General features: G+C 42.9%; 1 protein-coding gene across 2 annotated transcripts in view; it reads left to right on the top strand.

Moving 5' to 3' along the window:
• The window catches only part of vav3 (vav guanine nucleotide exchange factor 3), a 99,829-nt gene extending 86,598 nt beyond the window's left edge, over positions 1–13,231 (top strand). Inside the window, exons 25-28 of one of the 2 annotated variants that reach the window (XM_080865742.1) lie at positions 80–209; positions 6,238–6,318; positions 7,512–7,663; positions 9,368–13,231. In XM_080865742.1, coding sequence (XP_080721868.1) covers positions 80–209; positions 6,238–6,318; positions 7,512–7,663; positions 9,368–9,412 — 408 coding nt within the window. In that variant the 3' untranslated portion in view covers positions 9,413–13,231. The remainder of the gene's footprint in view (positions 1–79; positions 210–6,237; positions 6,319–7,511; positions 7,664–9,367) is intronic. The other variant, XM_080865743.1, reaches the window with a different exon arrangement.
• Positions 13,232–15,230: the final 1,999 nt, after the last annotated feature.

Here is a 15,230-nt window from a genome sequence, read left to right as displayed (position 1 = left end):
GAAAATAAGAATCCTCTTAAGGACATAAATGTGTTGATATGATTTCAAAATACTTGGATGTGTGTTTGAATGTGTTCAGGAGCTGATTGAGTACTACAAACATCACTCCCTGAGAGAAGGCTTTAGGAGTCTAGACACCACGCTGCAGTTTCCTTACCGAGAAACGGAGAACGCTGCTATGCACCGCTTCAACCGATCCGGTGGCAACAGTGAGTATACCGAGAATGACCTAGAATGGAAATAACGCAATAAACTAAAACACCACATTTTTTCAAATGAAAGCAGTGCGACTGGACCCCAATACATCCTTCATGTTAAAGGCCATCGCAGTCAGAGAGGAGCTAAAGTAAAAATATGATAGTTGTTTGCTTTTGTTTGTCCAGTGGAGACTCCCTCTCAATCGGAGCCTAGTGGCTCTCAGTGTTTTCATTAGCAGATTGTCTATGGATCTTTAATTTCCATGCATTTGAGGGACGACAGCAACCATCATACTAAACACAGCAAACATGGCCATGAATGGTAAATACACTGATTCTTATAGAGCGCTTTTCTACTCTCCCGGAGTACTCAAAGCATTCTATACAACATGCCTCATTCAGCCATTCACACCCACTCATACAAGCACTTCTAAACTCAAGTGCAACCTAAACTACATTCACACACATTCATACTCCGATGAACGCATTGGAGGGCAACTCGGGGTTAGTATCTTGCCCAAGGATATTTGGCATGCAGACTGGGGAAGCCAAGGATCGAACCACCAACCTTCCGATCAGTAGCTGATCTGCTCCACCACCTGAGCCACAGCCACCCAGAAGCAATGGTTGCCTAGTTTTTGCGTCAAAGCAGACTTTAACAGTTGGTTAACCAAAATAGTTAGCAATTAAGTAATTTCATGTGCAGCCATGACTTTTTAAGCCTGAGACATCTGACGGCAGTACATGCCGTCAGCTCACCAGCATCAGTGGACTCACACTGAAGCCAGTCATTCTTTTGATTGTTAAGTTTTTGTTTCATCCGGCAACACGCTGCTATTGCTGTTTCTGCCGATTTCCCGCCATCTCTGCTCTTGTTTTCTCTTCTATTTTCTCATCTGTCATCCTTCACAGCTCTGTTACACACTGCTTCAATTCACACAGGAGGATCTTTTAAGCCCTGAAAGAACTGGATGGCTCTTTAACAACTGTTATAAACAGCCCAGCCTCCTGACTTTAATTGTTTTTGACTCGGCTGTCAAACGGTGGTTGGCGAGTCTACTAAGCATGTCATTAGATTTGATAACAGTCTCTGGCCGATTGCTGAAGATCAAATCAATTTGAATGCCAGGGGAAAAGGGGGGAAACCAGTTAGAACTCTAAATAAGTTTGCACTATTAATCTGACTTAAGTTTAAATGGAATCTATTTCTCGTCACTTTTTAAATCTGTGTTATTTTGGATGATCTATTTAAGAAAAATTTAAATTCAGTACAATTCAGTTTTGATTATCTAGCACCAAATCACAGGTGTAAGGTCAAATATAACCTCAATATAAGAAAGCACTTGGCAATGGCGGGAAGGAAAAACTCCCTTTTAGCAGGAAGAAATGCGCAGCAGAACAAGGCTTATGGAGGGGCGGCCATCAGAGGGGAAAGATGAGAGAAAAAGGAGAGCACAGGGAAACAGGACAAAACAAAAACTACAGGAGAAAAATTTTATCACATGCTGGCGGTGATGAATAAACACTAGGGGAGTGAACAGAGGCGAGTGGAAAGGAGAGACTCGGTTTATCAAAGGAAGTCCTGCAGCAGTCTGAGCATCATAACTAAGAGAGGGTTCAGGGTCACCTGAGCCAGCCTTAACTATAAGCTTTATCAAAAAGGAAACTTTTAAGTCTAATCATAAAAGTAGAGAGTGTCTGTCTCTTGAATCCAAACTAGGAAGCTGAAGTCTCTGCCTCTACCTTTACTTTAAGAACTCTGGAAACTCTACAAACCACAAGTTAAGCCTGTAGTCTGAGAGCAAAGTGGTACTATGAGGTCATCAAGACATAAAATGTTGCAGAAGTTAAAACAGTGTCAGTATAGATGCTAATTTTAGTCCACGAAGGACTTCTGTAGCTGATTCTGTATATTTTTTTAAACAATTTGAACATGTAACATGCGTTATATAATATGATATAATATTAGGACTTTTATTTTTATTATTTTTATTAATTTTTACCCTAATCTATTCGTTATTTTAAGAGTAAAAAAGATTTAAAAAAAATGCTGATAATAAGATAGCATTTCACATGGGAGTAATTGTATCGAATGTGGGATATTTCACATCATTTCACATGCCAGACAGCCGGAAACCTTTAAGCATCCTCACCGGTGACGATTTAAGCAGCAGGATTTCTTTTTCTACCCGTGTCATAATGAAAAAACGTGTGACATCTCAAGACAAAGCAGCTGTTGACAGCAACACTTCTGATAGGTTTGGGGCTGTACAAGAACACAGTGATGATTAAGATTATTTATGTATCCAGCCGCTGCTTTGATTTATAATGAATGAATAAAGGAGAATGCAGTATCCGATAACACGGTTTCTTCTTTGTAATTGAACAATTCGGTTCGACTCAGTTTTATTTATATAGAGCCAATTCACAGCAACAGCGCCTTTATATTGTAAGGTAAAGGTCACACAACATTAGAAAGAAACCCCATCATATGGCCTCCTATGAGCAAGCACTTGGCAACAGTGGTAAGGAAAAACTCCCTTTAAACAGGAAGAAACTTCAAGCAGGCGTGGGGTTTGTAACTGTGAAGAAATGTGTTTTTAGACAAAGACAAACAAAAACAAACAAGCTTTTGTTGTGGGAAAAGCTGGCATGCATAAATCCCTTTATCTTTGACTAGAAATGGAAAAAATTCATTATCTGGGGTTTAAATCCACTCAGTTAACTGTTTGCAATCTTCAAACTGAAGTAGAGAGGGATCCTTGCCTTAAAAACCATAAATGTTTACCCCACGCAAGAAGAAACATAAATATTAAGTTCAGCCCGCCAGGCAAAGCACTACTGCCCATTGACTGCTAATTGGAAAATCAACCAAGTGATCACAGTCAGTGGTAAAATGATGATTTCATTTGATGCCTGCATGCCGCTGCGTGCTTTGGAGAAGTCCCTGGCTTGCAGACGATCACGTTTCAAGCGGCAGAAATGTGAACAGATTGTACTGAGCTGTTTGCTTGTTCTAAACTCAGCATCAAGACACAAGTTGAGACAGCTCCAATCCAAATTTGTTTTGGAGGGTTGTTGTGGTGTGCCCCTCTGTCTTGTAGGCAGCCTGCTCCCGGTGTGCAGACTTCATTTTTCTCGCTTTCACTTTTAAACGACTCGTGTTTTGATTTCTACTTTCCCAAAGCACTGCTGGAAATCTCCCAATTAACGTTTGTGCTTTGTTTTTGTCGACTGCTTCGTAGTTAGAGAAACTGATTGATTGATATTTCCTTTTTTGCCCATCGTTACAAAGGAAGAAATACAGGCGTTTAGTTAGCTGAAATGTATCCGTGGTGTGCAGGTTTCTAACTCTCGTCCTCATCTTGTGGGAAGCCGCAGCGTGTATGTGTGTGTGTGAGTGTGTGTGTGTGTGTGTGAGTACGCTGTCGGTCTTCCTCCCCTCTATTATTCACCCGGCTCACATTGTGCATTCCGGTGTGGTCCACAAATCAGATTGTGCAAAAATGAAGCATGTAAGATGCAGCTGGTGTTTCGGTGGCTGTTTGAAGTGGAGCGCGATCCCTCTTCATATTGCTCGTACCTAGACACCATTAGGGGTTGCTGAGCTGTCTCTCAGTGCGCTGATTAGTATTCATTTTAAAAACCACTAGAGCCCTGCTCCTCTTACAGCATATCAATAACCCAGGCCAGTTAACTTGCCAGCAGTATTGTTGGGAGCGGCACATTTTTCATAAAGTTTGGGCATTTATCAGTCATTGCGGGGATTAGATTTTCTATTCCCACTGGCTGAAATGTAGGCTCCTGTGCAGAGGTGGCTTTAGAAACCCGAATGAGGGGTAGACTGGGGGCACGCTTTTAAAAGAACGGCAGCAGATTTGAAAAATGAGCAGAAGACTTGAATTTAAAGTGCTCGTTCTGTTCTCGGAAATAATGAACTGTGCATTGGTCATAATTACTTACTGTATGACATACACTATATTGCCAAAAGCATTCACTCCCCCAACCAAATCACTGAATTCAGGTATTCCAGTCACCTCCATGGACACAGATGTATAAATTCAGGCATGCAGACTGCTTCTACAAACATTTGTGAAAGAGTGGGTCTCTCTCAGGAGCTCAGAGAATTCCAGGATGGCCAGTCATAATATTTCATCACTACTAAATATTCCACAGTCAGCTGTTAGTGGTATTATAACAACTCAGCCGTGAAAGTGGTAGGCCATGTAACATCACAGAGCAGGGTGAGTGGATGCTGAGGCGCGTGGTGGACAGAGGTCACCAACGTTCTGCAGACCTCCAAACGTCATGAGGCCTTCAGATTAGCTCAAGAACAGTGCATAGAGAGCTTCAGTGCAGAAGTGCTTTCTGGATGCATCAGAGAGCAACTTGGGGTGGTTGGTCTCTTACCCAAGGATATTTGGCATGCAGAAAAGGCAGCCAGGAATTGAACCACCAACCTTCCGATCAGTACACCTGCTCTACAGCCACCCCGCTCATAAGAGTATGACACAGCTCCATTTAGGCGAGGTTTGTGTCATTTCAGGATTCATGTATGATCATTTTGGTTGTTCTGGATGTTGTTGAATTGCAACACTGCACTCTGCATACTATATGTATGTGGAATACGTTTTCCATGATCCTTTCTTTTTTGGTTGTTTTGTTCACCACAGTTTAACTTTTCTGGACTAAAATAATCACTGGCATCTGTTTAAGTCGACTACATTTATTCTCTGCGGTCTGTTTCTGTACTTTAGCAACACAACTGAGCAAAAAAGAACCCTTTTCATTGTTAGCATTTTACCCTGACTGTTCTCATGCCAAACTTTCTCTGCTTCTTTAGTTACGTTCCAAAAAAACCCCACGAACACCAAGGTGCTAATACTGTCAGGGTTAGAGGTTCTATTTCCCACAGCAAGGCAGTGACACTGCCAACTCTCAGACGTTACTGGAACAGGATCAGTTTCTGTAGCTGCCTCCTCTGCCAATAGGAGACAGACTGGAAGACAGACGGAAATACAAATGCAGTGGTTCTCTGGTGGGTTGTTTTTCAAGCTGTACGCCGAGATAAAGGCACAGTTAGTCTTTGTAAAGAAGAATCTGCGACATTTTCAGGTTCAGAAACAGCCTGCACAAAAGCAATTAGAGCACCCTCGAAAAATCCTGTAATAGTGGAATGTGAAATAAAGAAACGGGGTACATTACCGTGTTTTTTGAGCATCTGCAAGTCGGGGAGAATATTACAGCTACGTCTCCAACTGTGCAAAAATCCCCCTTCGCGCTGTAATTGTGAGTAGACTGCATGTTCTTCTCAATTAAATGCAATAAAGCGAAGATGTCATCCCTCATTAGCGAGGCAGAAGTCCTTTTAGCAAAGTGGAACAAGATATGTCATCGCTTTGTGTCTCAACAACATTTTAGGAGCAGTGCACATTTTTAGGACCTTCAGTGTTTCCTTTAATTCAGCGATGGCAATTAGACAAAGACCCTCTTCTCGCTTTTGCACATTTATAACGGCCGTTTGATAGCTTGTTACTGTGTTTTCTATTCCATATCAAGTGACTGTAGAAGATTTTTGAACGTGAGAGGCTTTTAGAATTCAAAATTCTCACCTTTAGTCATCGACAAATTGCTGCAAGTTTTGATAAATGTTATGGTTTGATCTCATATTTGAGTTTGGGAGAAAAAAGATTAGAATTATAATTATAGTTCCAAAAACACAGTAAATACTTTTAGGGGCACAAATTAATTAACCACCGAACATCAGTGAAAGAGCTGCTTCCAGTGGCTGTGTAGATAAGTCTCACTGGCTCTCCCCCTGTGCCTGTCATCATTTATTTTTCATCAAACTGCGACTGTGTGGTTTTTTTTAAAATACCTCTGAAAAAGAAAGATCAAATTTTTTTTACAAAACATGCTTTTTTTTCCCTTCTCCTTTGCTTCTCTCTCCTTCCATCCCTACCCATTCCTGCCCTCCTCTACCCCGTCTTGCATCTCTCCACCCCCCTGCCTGGCCTGCACTGCCTCCGCCCTGCCATAGCCCCATTGCTCTGCGGCCTCTCTCTTCTAACTCCTGCCGGCTACAGCTTTGTACCTCCTTCCTCTGCTCCCTTCTGGTCAGGTACAGGTATTGGTTCTCTCTCTCTCTCCCTGTCTTTGCCTGTCACTTTAACACTGGGTCTCTTTCTCTCTTCACCTCGCCTGTTGATGGCTGCTCGGGAACGCTGGCTGTCCGTTTGCGTCACTGCATGAAAATCTGGGCCTTTTCCATCTTTCATGTAGCTTCTCATTGAACCGTCTCACCTCTTGTGTAGTTTTGCACACATACATGCCATTCTGTACAAATTGCATGTTTGTACGATGTGTGTCCACATTTTTGCATGTGCCTGCTTGTGTGTGTGTGTGTGAGGTGCACCTTTAAGAAAAAGAGTAGAGTGTGTGAGATGTTTTCCACAGTTGGTATGTGGCTGGGTTTTGTGTGTGCTTGTCCAGGTCTGTCTGTCAAAGTAAAGGTGGAAGTGTCCAAATACACAGAGCTCCTCTATATTAGATATTCTATCCCTACGGCCAGCTTGTAGAGGTCTGACATTCCATTTCCACATGTCAGCTTTGCCCAGTCGGACCACCGGTCAGCGTCTGAAAGGGAAGAGAGCCGGCAGGGTGGGATGGAGCTAGCTAGCCGGCTCCACATGTGTCTCTCACACCGCTGTCTGCTCAGCAGGAGACATGTAGTCTAACACAGACTGCTGTCAGAACCCTGCTAAAGCTATGACTCTAAAGCTATGCACAGCTCTTACACTCAGAGTAGTGAGTTTGTACAAAGTCGCCAGAAGTCAAATTACCTGGCTGAAATTCCAGCTTGATGTACAAAATTGGCAGTTTTTTACATAAAATAGTTCCTTTTGTTCATACTAGATTCTAGCTAGTTTTATGAAGAACAGCTGGCTGAATTTGGCTGTGTAATTAAAACTTTTCCTTCATTATATTTGCTCTGTGGTTTTATTTTCTTGAATACTTTAGATGAAAGGATCAGAGACGCTGGAATTTTATTGACGCTGTGGGGGAGGGGCGGTGAAGGTCCTTTCTATCTTTGTGTGAAAGGAAGAAAAATAAAATTGGTGACCAAAAAGAAACCTGTAGTTGTCAAAGTTAGACGTGTGTAACTCCAGGCCTCTCCACCTCTCTGTCCGTATGAGCGTCTACATGTTGCAACCGATGTGTTTGAACTCGTCGTCAGCAAAAACCATGGATGAGCACATTCTCTCTTTTTCGTCCTGTTTTGCATCCCCCTCATTTTCTTTTCTCTTCCTGCAGTGTTTACCCCCAAAGTGATTGGTGTGGCAATAGCGCGGTACGACTTCAGCTCACGCGACACCCGGGAGCTCTCTCTGCAGGAGGGAGACGTGGTTAAGATCTACACCAAGTCGGGAGCTAATGGCTGGTGGAGGGGCGAGGTCAACGGCAGGGTGAGTGGAAACCTTAAGGTGCTCAATGGCAAATTGTGGGAGGGGGGGCTTGGTTTTGCCTTCCAGGATATCATCTTTTTCTAAAATTCCCAAAAATCCCCATGTTGGTGGGCAGCATGCCATTATTCTCCTTTAAAAACAATCAACCTTGATATAAAGTATGTATCTGTCAGTATTGTTTAATCAAGGCACAGAAGTTTGTATTAGCAGTCTTCACTCTGAAATGATTCTAGCTGCTAAATTCTTAAATCCAATTTTGGGTAGCAGTAAGAGCGGGCGTTTTGCAGAAGAAAAATTTGGCAGATATTTTTGTCTGTGGCTACCTGGAAGGGGCTGTTCAGACTCAGTCTATTTTTTCATTAGTCAGTTGTGTGCAGTATTTATGTTTCCACATATCCTGTTGGAAGGATTCATTTGCTGCTCTTACATCACTTAAATGCATACGTTTTTCCAATGCCAGGAGCGCTCTCTAATCAGGTGTTAAATTCTGAGCGAAAAGGCAGGAAATCTGTGTGTCGACTCCCACTCGTGGCTGGAGTTTAGGTCGGCGGCGAGCGGCGGACTGAGTGCGTGCTTGTGTGTAAATAATGTGTTTGTGCTGCGAGTGTGAAGTGAACAGCTGCAGTAAATGGAGCTTTTCACTTTTACTAAGCCTGATGTGTGCACTGATGCCACTCTTAAAAAAACTAAGGAGGGGGAGAAGAGTCTGTGAAGTGCTGCTAGTGTCTCTTTAGGGCAAGCAGCCAGTAAAAACAGTTGGTATTACTTTTGTTGGCTCTTTCTATTTAAAATTCCAATATATCAGTACAATAATATCACATCATTAAAGCAATACAACAGTTTTTTTTTATTTTACCAAGTTGCTATTGGCCAATCAGTATCTGCATGTATCTCGTCTGGTATGTGCTGATTTAAACAATTTTTCTGAGCATAATGCAGATAAATATGCTATATAGTTTCTTTAAAGTCAGTTACCCCATTATTTTTTCCCTTTGCCACTGACCCACTGTAGACAGATATGTAAAATAATCAGTTGATTATGTGTGGTTTTATGACATGTCATGGGCGTTGACTCACAGTTTAACTACACTTCTCAAAAAATGAAGGAAACCATCACAATAGCACTAAAACAGGAGGATGTAAACACAGACCAGACCTGTGGCGTTTAAAGACGAGGATGACCGTGACAGAAACACTTGATCAGCTCAGTATAACACAAGGCCAAGTGAACACAGCTGCACTGGAGAGGAAACGCCCAAAAAAGGGAATGGTTTTGGAAGTGGTGACGACAAACCGGGGCTTTGTCCTTATCCCTTCTGACTGTTTTTTCCTAGTTTTGCTTTTTGTTAGATTCGTAGCTGCTGACGGCGTTTGATGGTACTTGCAAACCATTCAGGTTGTACTGGTAGTCCAGCTCCTCCAAGATGGCGCATCTATATGTGCTTTTGTTAAAAATGTTTGCTGTGCTTTCCAGCACACACTCATCAGCATGGAGGAGATACCAGGAGGTGAGCTTTAAATGAGGAGAGCTGGACAGGGCAGTAGAAAGGCATCAAAGCAGCAGCAACAGCTCTTTACTGGGTCCTGGTTACATCTGCAAAGTGTCTGAAGTAGCAACAGCTGAAGCAGACTGAGAAAATGATGACTGATGGCGACATTCGACCCCTGTCTGGTTACTAATCTCAGTCTCTTTTCCCCCCTCAGGTGGGCTGGTTTCCATCCACATACGTTGAAGAGTGCGAGGAGTGAAAGGGCCCGCGTGAGGGAAAAAAGAGGAAGATAAAAGAAGAAGGGCAGCGGTGGAGTAAGCAAACCGATCTCATGACAGTGACTGAGTGAGCTTTTGCACCCCCGTCTGCTCCCGCGTTACTTTTCAGAGTGAAGCAGACGGCTTCGCTCACCTCCACGGTGCCCTGTTGCCTAAAACCATCCCGGAAGCCTTTGGGAGAGGAAAGGACTATAGTACGCTGCAGATGCAGAGATGCACAGTCATTTCTGCTTGACTCTGTGTGGCTAAGCGACTCCACCGACTAGCAGCTTGCCTGTCAGCAGGGCACAGGTCTTCGCCAGACACCCCCAACCCACCCCCTCGCCCTCCTCCTCTCCCCCTCACTTCATCCATCCATCCATAATTCATCCTCCACTTCCTTCCTCCCTGCCCTAGCCAGCCGCAGCGCCACAACTCCCACCTGTTTCCGCTTGCCAAGTCGGCCGTTGCCTGAACTGTCAGCAGCAGATACTCAAACGCCGCTCTTCCATTCATCCGCTCATCCATTCATCCATCTACACCCCCCCCTTATCGCTCTGTGTGGGAATAGAGTCATCTGAGAGTTGGGAGACACTTCAGTTTTCCTTTTTTTCCCCCTTTCATCCTCATGTCTGAAGGGATTTCAGTCAGTTTTGACCTTGCCTGCCTGTTTTTTTCCACTAATGCAGGTGGATATTGATGACTTGATGACCCAGATTCATACACACATACGCGCGCGCGTACCACCCACCTCTCCTCTCCCTTCAGATTATTATCGCCGCACACTTGCACACGCACTCTTCCAGGAGATGTAAGAGAGGGATGGTGTCGGATAGCATCGCTGCACAGTGCCAGCAATTGATCGCTGTTGTTCCCATTTTCCTTCCACCTCCTACATTCTTTATCTCCAGACCAGCCTCTCATGTTTTTTAGTTGTCTTGGCCGTTAGCGATCCCCACGCTCTTATCGGTGGCAGCTCTGTCAACAAGAGCCCATCCGCCAAGGGTTTATCTTATTGGAGGCATTAGCGGCTCGTCGGGGGTGGTGGTGGCGGTGGAAGGGGGAGGGGACAAACCACGCTACCTGGAAGCCACCTGCTACCTTAGCACTGAACGGCAGAAAAGAAAAGCACATACACAGCCCCAGCCTTGTTCTTCCCCAGTTTATCGTCTCATCGTTTCTTAGCATGTTTTGAGCTGTTGTTCCAGTTTCATCGTGTGCAGGTTTGATAGACACGGCTGATTACGTTCCAGAGGCTGCACTGGTCGACCAGGAGAGGCTATACTAACACCGACACCTGTCTCACAGAAATGGACTAGAAAAAAAATATAAAAAATATATATTTTAAGTAGTCTAGAAGGACTAACGTCATCTTTTAGAAACCTTTCTGTCACGCTTATATCTGCCTTCCCCCACCGCCCTCACCCCGGTTGTGCACAATGCTTCCTTAGTAAGAGTAAAAGCGGATTTTCCCACATTTGAAGGAATAAAAACCTTCACAGAGACGCAAGCTGTGCACGCTTTTAATGTTAACATCAACGGCAGAAAGGAGAAAGGTGCCAGAGGACACAGATCCAACATAGTGATCATGCACGCTGGACATGGAGGACTCCTCAGTAGCTGGCTTTGTGTAGCTTTGTTTAGCAATGAAATATTTGTTGGCTGTAACCTCAAATCATGTCTTTTTTCTATTTTTCAATGTGTACATACTGAAACTTTTATTTAATCGATGGTTGGTGATGTCTTTCCTCACAGTCGCCCTGTCATAGAGCAGTCCACATCGCATGTATTATGTAAGGATGGTCAAAACACTACTTTGAACTAGTCCTTTAATGTCTAGTAAGTTGTTGTTTGTCTGCATTTCTTCATTTTTCCTTCTTTTTTTTTTAACCATGCAGTTCAGCTAAAATATGATCGCATTTGTCATTGGAGCACACTGCAGGGAAGCTTAAGGAGCAGCTTAAGTGGAAACTATGGTGAAATTCTCTTGTAGACGTTGAGTTTTCAGAGTTTGTATTGATTTGACGAGATGAAAGAAACCATCGCTCTTCAGCTAACTCGAGAATCAGCCCGCAGGGCAATCCTTCCAGTCAGAGCTAGCCCTTCCACTGTCACGTCTGCACTGCGGTGATGCCACTGAGTATCACATTTTCTGAATTTAAGTAACGATTTATTATGAAGCAAGCCATTTATATACGCTTAATGGAGCCATTATAGTTGAAAGTCATTAATAACTCCTTGTCAGCGCCGTCTCTCCACGCCTTTTGTGATATGTAGGAGAAATGTGTTTTATATGCAGACGTTTTCTTAAAGAACTAGACCGAAGGATCGCGTTGTCATATGTTTGTGCCGTCTCCCTGCCTACCCGACACACTTTCCTCTGCTCATCAACAGTGTCGTTAAGTGACCACTAGATGGAAGCATTTTAAACACAGCCTAGCAGCCACTTCTCACTCTGCAAAAGTTTGGGCATGACATCATCTGATTAGGAGGTGAACGATATTAAAGGAAACAGCTGGCAGCAGGCTCAGACGTGCTGCTGCGAGCGTGAGAAACAGAGGAAGCTCTGAAAGACAAGCCCAGAGTATCAAAGTACAAAAGGAGGGTTGTTTAAACTGCTCCTTGGGCAGATACCACCATGACTTTTATTTTTTATTTTTTTGACGTGTATTGATCATTTCTGATGTTCGAGAAACTTCTCATCAAGTAAGAGCCTTCAGGACCTCCTGCTCTCCAGCACGACTGCTGTCTCCGAACAGTCAAACATGAGATTTGAGAGTGAGAGAGAGTTGTGCTGCAGAAGGAGCACACCTCTCTCCCGTCTGGGGAGAACTGGAGAGCTGGAGTGGGCTCCTCTAATCGCAGACTCTGGTAATCCACTCCTGCTCTCCCTCCTCCACCCAGATGAACTCTGACAGCGGGGCCATTTACAGCTGCAGGCTTTCCTCTCGTCCAAGTGTGCCTCCAGATTTTTTCTTTTCTTTTTTTTTGTGGGCAGGAGGGACGGGAGGAAGGCTCAAGGGTATCTGTGATCTAATCATTACACCATCTCCTCACCTCAGCGACCCTGCTGCATCCATCTCTCTGTCGGCTCCCCTCTCTCTTGCTCTATCTCACCGTGTCACTCCCCTCCTCTCTCTCCCACTCGCTCTTTACTGCTCTCTTTCCCCATCTATCTTTCATCCAATCTCCGTCTCTGTTTCTCTCTGTATTCCGTCCCTCAACCCGACGCTCTGTAGGCTGTGACCGCCGCTGTGTGTTGGTGGGAGGAGAATCGGAGATTCTGTATTACGAGGAGGCAGAGAGGCTCAATCGGAAAACAAGCCCAGCAAAATGAGGACTAGTTTAATTTTACCGCAAATTAATAGGCCGGGAGAAATGATGCCAGTTAGAGAATGAATTAGAATTTACTCTCGCTATTGTGATCCCCTTGGTGTATGCACAGATTATTTCCATATGCACAGGCACATCCCACGTGGGAAAATCATTTTGACTGAATTCAGGGCTGTGTTGTTGTATTAACCTGAAACACAACTCAAATATGAAGAAAACATGGATTTTTTTTTTTCTTCCATCTGTTTTTTTTTTTTTTTAGTCAGTACTTCCTGTGGACTAAAGTTTGCATTGTCTGTGTTCATGCTTTTGTTATTTCAATGAAGCCAAAGATGTATGCTGTACTTACTGTTATGTCTCATAACCACGGTACCCAACCGCTGTGGCCTAACTCTAAAACTGTGCAATCCTGAGTGTGTAGCATATCCCTGTATTGTTGCTGTACTATACTGTAAATGATGTACATAGCACATAATAAAGATATACAGTACACAGCTTCTTCTGATGCACTTGTATTTCATGTCTTTTTTTAATAGATTTTTCTTAATTTTGAGAGATTGTAGTTTGAGTGTCAAGCCCTGGAGCTGAAACAACACAAATGCCAAAAATGTCAGTTCCTCAAATGTCCACATGAGGCTGACTCCAAACGTGAGTCAAATCCAATTGATCCCCACTGTTAAAATGCACATTTTTACAGCACAAATAAAGATGTTTAAAGTCTGATTAAAAATATATTTTTATATCTATTGCATATTTACACCATGACAGCTTTATAGGGGTTGAATTTTTATATATGTAACTCTATATTTAATTTGAATTAAAGTATGCATTATGTGAGGCGTGGTTTCTTTGTATGGCAGGTGGATGTCAATCCGGTTGTTCAGTCTGACGTCACTAGCCGTGTCTGGGTCTAAACTCTGCTGAAGGTCCACATATCAAACGATCAGTATGGCATTACTGAGAGTTGAAAAACTGTCTAAAGTCTTTCATCTTTAATAAAATGATCAGCGTTCTGCTCTACCAGGTGTAACAATTGAGTTTAGCATCCAGGCATCCATGAAAACGGAATTTATGACATTTAACGGAGTTAGAAGTTAGCAGGGAGTTAGCTCGCTAGCTTCTATCTAAATACAATATAGCATGTCCTGACTGCGGGGTTTTGGAAACAAATTAAAACGTACAGCTCTGCTATCACTTCCAACATAAATGAAGACAGGAAACTAAACAGCAGTGACGTTTGTAGGGTTACTGAAGTTGGGCTAGCTGGTATATAATGATGTGCTACCGCTAGCGACACAGCTATGTTAGCATAATATAAACAAGCTAACTTTTTTTCCACTCGATAAAAGTTACCGTGAGTGTTCTCGGTGGTCAGGAACAAATGTAATCACATGGCAGGATGCTGTAAAAGGACCAAACTTCAGCCAGGAGAACAACTGAGATAATCCATCCACAATACGAGGTTAGTCATTCATATACTGCTGCATGGGCTGGGCTGTAGTTACATCCTAAGGTTTTAAAAACTGAGCTTAAATAAATGATTAGCGGTGATAAAAGCCGAGGGAGGTCAACAGTGATCACTGACTGTTTTAGGAGCTTTTTGGGATTAAATAGAAGAAAATACAAAACATTAAACATGTTAACAACACAAAAGCCATATTAAACGCAGACTACTTTATACCCGGAAGTAGGATTCGTCGCGTCATCACTGAACAACCGGATGCTGCTACCTCTTGATCATGCTTTTTATTTTGTGCATTTTCCCAACTGTAGGACTGATAAACACTATTTTAGCTTAGCTTAGGTTAGCTAAACGTATGTATATTGACGTCAGTAAATTTGTGTTTACAGTACTTTAGGATATAGTTAGCTCTACAGACTGGGAGTGAGTATGAACATTATAACCTGTTTTGAAGTGGTAGGTCGTTTAAAATGCAGTCTAACAAGTGCAACCAAACATCAGGTGTTTCTGTGCAGCTTTGATCGCAGTCCGTCTGCTAGCTACAAATGTCGTGCAGTGTGTATTTTTTAGAGTGGGGAAAAGTACATATGTGACAAGTTCAGAGATGAAAGACGTGAAAAATGGCAGGAGAGGTTATTATTGTTTTTAAAGGTTATTTTTAAAAGTAGGGACTGAATAGCAAGTGACATTTGATAAAATGGAAATCCAAAGCTACATGTAACATACTAATCCACGCTGGAATTTTTGTAATCAGATGGTGGGTCTGTACATGAAGCATTGCTAAAATCATCTGCTAATGCATTTTTAAAAATCTTGAAAAACAAATTATGGTAAGAGTATTAGAAGACTGGACAGTGTAGTGACGGTAGTACTGCCTACAGTAACAGGTGATGTTAGATAGGAGTAGAGCAGCCTGGTGTTCATGGGTAACTGTAAACTTAGGTATAATTAGGAAAAATACCTTTTTTTTCCCCGCGTTAGCCAAATTTCACCGTCATACTACTGTAGCCTTGCACTCACTAAAG

The sequence above is a fragment of the Rhamphochromis sp. 'chilingali' genome (genome assembly GCF_963969265.1).
Source record: "Rhamphochromis sp. 'chilingali' genome assembly, chromosome: 18".
Lineage (NCBI taxonomy): Eukaryota > Metazoa > Chordata > Actinopteri > Cichliformes > Cichlidae > Rhamphochromis > Rhamphochromis sp. 'chilingali'.
This window is presented reverse-complemented; position numbering and strand designations above follow the sequence as displayed.